The sequence below is a fragment of the Peromyscus leucopus genome, chromosome 16_21 (assembly GCF_004664715.2).
Source record: "Peromyscus leucopus breed LL Stock chromosome 16_21, UCI_PerLeu_2.1, whole genome shotgun sequence".
Taxonomy (NCBI): Eukaryota; Metazoa; Chordata; class Mammalia; order Rodentia; family Cricetidae; genus Peromyscus; species Peromyscus leucopus.
This window is the reverse complement of record NC_051084.1, coordinates 16,201,789-16,209,366: the sequence shown is the minus strand read 5'-3', so window position 1 is coordinate 16,209,366 and position 7,578 is coordinate 16,201,789. Positions and strand designations below refer to the sequence as shown.

The 7,578-nt window shown below is 35.6% G+C and overlaps 1 protein-coding gene across 1 annotated transcript; it reads right to left on the bottom strand.

Annotated features, from left to right (window-relative positions):
- Nucleotides 1–384: 384 nt before the first annotated feature.
- LOC114686588 (olfactory receptor 2J3-like) lies at nt 385–1,320 on the bottom strand. The gene has a single exon (XM_028861251.1). It carries the CDS (start codon nt 1,318–1,320, stop codon nt 385–387), a length of 936 nt encoding a protein of 311 aa, XP_028717084.1.
- Between the last annotated feature and the right edge of the window lie 6,258 nt (nt 1,321–7,578).

The following is a 7,578-nucleotide window of genomic DNA, read 5'->3' as shown; positions in this document are numbered from 1 at the left end:
TTTATCTTGGCTTGCAATTTCATCCATAGGAGAGCTATGTCACATCCATCTAAATTACTAAGAATCCCAAAATTTCAAGACAGTAAACACATATTAATAAAGACAGTAGGGAATATATTCCTGAGTAAAATAGACAAATGAACAAATGAACTATTTGAAACAGATTTTTGACTGTATTGTTCAAAGTGTAAAGGTATAAGATTCACTGACTAAGTTCCTGACATAATTTCATATTTTGAAAAAAATATGTTCTTACTCAAATAATTTAATATCTGCATTTTATGTTTTATGATTTGGTGACCAAAAGAGTTGTAAAAGACGACAAAGTGTCCTTTATGAAGGATCAGACATTCTTATCAAAAGCTACACAGTGGGGGGCTTCTCTCATTGCTCCCTCTCATAACCAGTCAGCCTCCTTACTGACCTTCTGATGTCTTTGTTTCTTAGGGTATAGATGAGAGGATTCAGGCTAGGGGTGACAACAGTATAGAAGAGGGCAATGAACTTGGCTTGATCTTGAGTATTTTCTGTTGGAGGCTGAAGGTAAATGCACATGATTGGAATGAAAAAGAGAGACACAACAGTAAGATGGGCTCCACAGGTCCCAAAAACTTTCTGAAGTCGAGTGGTTGACTGCATTCTTAGGACAGTGCATGCAATGGCACCATAGGAGCTCAAAATGAGAATAAGTGGTATAACAACAAAAATGGCACTCATGACCATGAGGGTCAGCTCATTTGCACGGATATCAACACAGGATAACCGCAATAGTGCTGGAACTTCACAGAAGAAGTGGTCCACTTGGCGGTGTCCACACAGGGGTACCCAGAAGGTAAAGGAGGAATGAAGTGCTGAGGTGGTAAAGCCACTTACCCAGGATGCTGCAGCCAGCAGGGAACAGAAACGAGGATTCATGAGGACAGAGTAATGTAAGGGTTTGCACACAGCTGCATAGCGGTCATAGGACATCACCACCAAAAGAACACACTCTGTGGTACCCAGTGCGAGGACAAAATAGAGTTGTAGCATACACCCAGCATAAGATATTGTCTTCTCTGGACCCCAGAGGTTGAACAGCAGCTGAGGGACAGAGCTAGTGGTGTAGCAGAGATCCAGAGCTGAGAGATTTGAAAGGAAGAAGTACATAGGGGTATGCAGGTGGGAATCTAGGTATGACAGGATGATGATGAAGAGATTGCCTGTCAGTGTCATCAAGTAGAATATCAAGATCACCACAAAGAGAGCAACTTCCAGATGAGGCCATTTAGAAAAACCCAGAAGACTAAAGTACCCTTCCCAACTTGCATTGAAATTGTCCATTGCTCATTTTCTCTTTGTTTTTTATCTTCAGTTCTAGGAAAATTTGAACATGAAGAGAAAGAGTTACAGTAAATGATTGATAAAACAAATTATTTCATATATATACATATATGTATGTATTCATATTCTCATGACTATGTCTCATATATTCATATATGCATTGACTTTTCAAGTATATGAAATATATATTAATATTATTAATTAGCAATTAAACTATTAATGAGTAAATATATTATATTCATATACACAGTGTAAATATATATGAAAAGTATGTTCCTGAGTACTAGAAGCCAAACTATTAATAAATTAAATGACATTACTGACATGAAAGTATGCAAAACTAGCTAGCAAGTTTTCAATGGACAATACAATTACATAGTCTGTATCAACCTTTTACAAATTAGTTACTAATTACAAGTTGAAAATTAGGAAATTTTATGATACAGAGATCTGTTTGATTCCTCCATAATCATATGATTCAAGAGAATGTCACCAGCATTTTGAGAAACTAATACTTTATGGCTGGAATTGAAATATTTTGAACAGGACATCATGTCACTGAAATGACAACATTCCTTCCCAGAAAATGCAATTGAATTTTAACAATGAACACATAAGAAACAAGCAATCATGGATAATGTGGTAATGATCAAGGTGATGCATGACAGATGATAGATAGATAGATGATAGATAATAAATGATGATAAAAGACAAATGCTTGATAGTTGTTGAGTGGACAGATGGACACATGATAGATAATAGAAAGTTAACAGAGAAAGCAAAGCTTTTTATTAAAAAGTTTGTGCTAAGGTACATTACAGATAAAGGTAAATGATTATTTTCAGTATTTTTATAACTATTCTGTAAGTTTGGAATTGTTCTTCAATAAAAGGCTACTAAAAAGGAGTACAAAATAATTTTATATTCTTTCTGGATGTTTATATTTTTACAGAAAAATAACTTTAGCAAGTATAAATGTCTCATTCATCTTAGTGTAACAACTGAGTAAATGGTAATTGAATAAATGCCTAACTTGGAGATGAAAGGTAATTTACACAAGACAAGTCATTGTTAACTAAATGACTTCAAATTTGTTTCCAGTATACTCAGGTTATTTCCATTTATGTGATGATGGAAAATATAACAATTGCTTTCTCAGTAACTGTACAGATAAAAATTATGGAAGGAACATATCACTTTTAGCAGTAAATTCTAATTATTTATGTAAGGTAAAATGTAGTAACCCTAGGTAAATGTAAGACAGAAATAAGCTTATTTAATGATCTGTTTATTTGCACTAAAACCTCTTTACAGCCAAGAAATAAAGTTTAAACAGAAATATGAATAAAGAGGCCCTTAAATACATCAATTCATGAATATTAATAAAATGACAAAACTCAAACACTGTAGAAAAGTGTGCTCAAATGTTTCCTAGGAACCACAGAAAAATTGTGAACATTAAATTTGGACCTGATAATAAAATGTGGTTTAATATCTTAATTCTTAAGAGTATCCATAATGTAAACAGTAACTTCCTACAACTTAGGACAATTATACAATACACCATAAGAGGAATTTTCTTAAAAGTTATAGATACACTCCAAATAATACTAGTAGTATACTGAACTAAGGATATCTCTTTAGGGAAAGCTCACTGGCATTTGAATGCTGTTGAAAATTTTCTAAGAGGTCTTTGCAAATTTTTTTAAGATAGGGCATTATTCATCATAAGAAACTGCAGCTACTTGCTCTTGGGCAAATATAATCTTTTTCCTTATACAATTGCCTCTGCAACTTTGTAAACTAACTAATCAAGTAGAAGTTATGAGGTCTCTATATTTCATAGACTGTCTTTAGCATTTTCATCAATAGATCCTCCATAGAAGCAATGTGAAAAGGTACAAAATTCATTAGACATAAAAAGAAAATATAAGAACTGTGGTTTTATTTTCTTATTATTGGAGTATGGATTTTATCAAAAATAGAGATTTTATCAAAAAAATGATTTTATTACCTGAGGATAAATAATCTTCTCTTGTTGGAACTCAGAGTTATAGAAGAAACATAGATGGCTATTCCTCACCCTCAGCACTGGCCAGCATCTTCTCATCCTAAGTCTATGACTCTTATCTCTAATATTAACTAGTTACTATTCAAGCAGTGCTTAAGCCTCACTCACTTTTACCCTGAGTCTGCCCACACTCTATGTGCTATGTTTCCTCCATCTCTCACCTGTATGGATGACTGGCTGGCTGGTATTGGTCTCTTTGAAGGCACCAGCATAACCAGTCCTGCCTCTTATTTTACTACATCATGCTAAGAGAGAAGAGCCTCTGTGATTATCATTTAATAGCTCCATGGCTCATAAAATATTTATTTGTAGCCAAAGGAGAAGATTGGAGCATTTAATGTATCAAGGAATTGTCCTTATCTAAGATCAAATGAGGTTTGTGGAAATAATGAAGAATCTGATTTGATTTCTTTGAGTGGGCTAGTAGGAGCATGAATCCCAAGGAGTCAACTGATGCTCCATAAGGAATTATATTGGTTAGTCCCATTCCCAGGAATATATTTCCCATGACAAAACATCATTGTGACAAGGAATCTCTAGATGAATCACTGAGAAAATAGACTCTAAGAGGTGTTTATAGAGAAAAAGTTGGGTTGTCCCAAGTTATTTGAATTATTTTTCCTCAATTAGAATTTGAAAGATAATTAGTAAAATAATCTTGTTTCAGGGTGGGAGAAGACATTCAATATTTTATTAAAAACAAAGTTAATTTTGCTTCATTCAAATTGAGTTCTTATTTGGGTCTACCTAATGTGTTTAAAATCCAGTCTGTAAATCAACAGGTTCACTACATGTTACCTGTTATTTTATTTATTATTATTATTATTATTATTATTATTATTATTATTGCATCTTTTAGTTACAACATACATTTTATAAATCAATTCTGCCTTTTCTTTTTGTGCTTAAAATATTAACTAAAATGTATGTTACATCTATGTCCATCCTTTTTAGTACACTAATATCATAGATAAACATTTATTGCCCTCAGCTATCACTGTATGTGCCAACACCTCACATACACACATAAAAACCACCACCAAGAGCAGCTAGTCATTTCCCCTCACCATAATGTATGCATAATTTCACAACAAATATTTATTGTTTTGTTATTTTTATTAAAGATTAAATATTAATAAATATTTTATCGAAAAAGAAATATCATATGGATACTTAATAATTTTAAATGTCTCTCCTTTATTATGGAGGAATTTAAAAGTGATACTAACTCTGTGACTATCAGAAAAATCCATCCAGTTATCAGAATCTAGGAAAAATCTGATACCCTGGACCAGAGTGAATTGTACTTGTACCCACATCTTATAACAGAAATCCTGCTCACCAAACTTGATAAACAAATTTTAGCTTAGATCAACCTATAGGGCACCAGAACATGTTGTAGAGTTTTTAATATCACTTTTTTGAGAGACAGGAACATATAACATACTTAGTTTCAAGAAGATATTTTTAAAGCAACCTTTTATTATTATTTTCTCTCCAAGACACTTAAGAGGTAAGATACTTTGAAATATGTGACAAATTGTGAGACTATGGTAGATGGATTACTGGGAATTGTGTTCTAGAAAGTGGTATTTAGTTCTTGCTTAATATATTATTTTTATCCATTTTCATTTGCATTGACTTTCAGAAAACTCTACATTCCACAAGTGAGAACTCATAGCATTATATGATACAGTGGTACCACTGAGGATACCAATACTGACATGGTGGTAGTAACTGTTTATTCTTATTTTTGCAAAGATAAATGCTAGTCATGATGCTGAAAATAATAGATTGGATTAAGTAGATCTATTAAAATAATCCCCAAAGTAAAAGAAATGAAAAAATCCAACGCCTTCTACGACATTGTGTCTTGAAACACAAGCTTACTGTGTCCACATATGGATTTGGTACCATAAGGTCCAATTTACTAGTATTATTTATTTAATTGATCATTTAAGTGTTTTTTTTTTTGTTTTCTTACCAGGATATAAAAGTTGTAATACCAATGGTCTGCAGATAAACACCTTTTGGATTATGTATGATTCATTAAACAAAAAAAAATGAATCTATTCTGATTACAAAAGGAAAATATGAGAAGCAGAAAACTTGCTTACTTTTGGAAGTGTTGTGGGTTTTTTTTTTTTTTGAAGCTTCCCCTCTCACTCTTTCCAGATCTCTACCTCCCCTAAGTCCATCCCCCTCCCTGTGTTACATTTTTAAGAAACCTTTTTTAGTGTCGTTTTGCAAACTTGTACAGCCACTTTGGAAATCAATATGGTGCTTTCTTAGAAAATTGGGAATCAACCTCCCTCAAGACCCAGCTATACCACTCTTGGGCATATACCCAAAGAATGCTCAGTCATACCACAAGGACACATGCTCAGCTATATTCATAGCAGCATTATTTGTAATAGCCAGAACCTGGAAACAACCTAGATGCCCTTCAACTGAAGAATGGATAAATAAAATGTGGTACATATGTAGTACATAATGGAGTACTACTCAGCAGAGAAAAACAATGCCATCATGCAGTTTGCAGGCAAATGGATGGAACTAGAAAAAAATTATTCTGAGTGAGGTAACCCAGACTCAGAAAGACAAACATAGTATGTACTCATTCATAAGTGGATACTAGATGCAAAACAAAGGATAACCAGACTGCAACTCACAACTCCAGGGAGGCTACCTAGTAAAGAGGACCTTAAGAAAGACACAGTGATTGCCCAATGACAGAGAAATGGATGAATTCTACATGAGCAAACTGGGGATGGGGGGGTAATGGAAGGCAAGGGTTGGGAGAAAGAGAGCTTAGGGAAGCAGGAGGTCCCAGCTGGATCAGGAACAGAGTGAGAGAACAAGGAAAGAGATACCATAATAAATGAAGACCCCATGGGAATAGGAAGAAGCAGAGTGCTAGAGAGGTCCCCAGAAATCTACAAAGATGACTCCACTATAGACTACTGGCAATGGTCGAGAGGGTGCCTGAGCTGACCTGCTCTGGTGATCGGATGGCCAAACACCCTAATTGTCATGATAGAACCCTCATCCAGTAACTGATGGAAGCAGATGCAGAGATCCTTGGCCAAACCCAAGGTGGAGCTCCAGAAGCCCAATCGGTGAGAAAGAGAAGGGATTGTATGAGTGAGAGATATTAAGACCATGATTGGAAAAAACACAGGGACAAATAGTCAAACTAGTGGAAACACATTAAACTGTGAACTGTAGATGTAACAAACCATCTTATTAAATAAGAAACACAGAACCAATGCAAAGAAGAAAGCCAAGAGATCAGAGCTATGAGCCTTACCCGCCTGCTGCAGCTAGCCAAGAGACCTCTCCAAAAAGGGACCTACTTCCTATGTGGTTGTCTTTATATAGTCTTTCTGTTCTGCCTTCTCATTGGTTGTAAACCCAAACACATGACTGCCTCGTCACTGCCTGTCTGTAAAGACTTCCAGGTCTTCTATGGTATTGAGATTAAAGGCGTGTGTCTCCAATGCTGGTTGTATCCTTGAATACACAGAGATCTACCTAGCTCTGTCTACCAAGTGCTGGGATTAAAAGCGTGTGCCACCACCACCATGCTCTTGCTATGGCTCTAATAGCTCTGACCCCCGGGCAAATTTATTTATTAACATATAATTAAAATCACATTTCAGTACAAATAAAATACCACCATAGTAAACCAATAACTGAGGAGCCCCCATGGAACTTGACCAGACCCTCTGGATAAGTGAAACAGTTGATTGGCTTGAACTGTTTGGGAGGCCCACCGGCAGTGGGACTAGGACCTGTCCTTGGTGCATGAGCTGGCTGTTTGGAGCCTGGGGCCTATGCTGAGACACTTTGTTCAGCCTTGGTGTAGGGAGGAGGGGACTGGATCTGCCTCATCTGAATGTATCAGGCTGGGCTGACTCCCCAGGAGAGACCTTGCCTTGGAGGAGGTAGAAATGGAGGGTGGATTTGAGGTGAGGGTTGGAGGGTGGGAGGAGGGAGGATGGGAGAATCCATGGCTGATATGTGAAATTAAATTAATTATAAAATAAAAATATTTATTTAAAAAAGAAACCTTTTTATGTCTGGCAAAAGAAAGGAAGACACAAAATGCCAGAAACTGTTCACAGCCAAAATTAACAAAATTAACACCTCAGCCCAAAATTGTGCAGCTCAGATATTATTTAGTG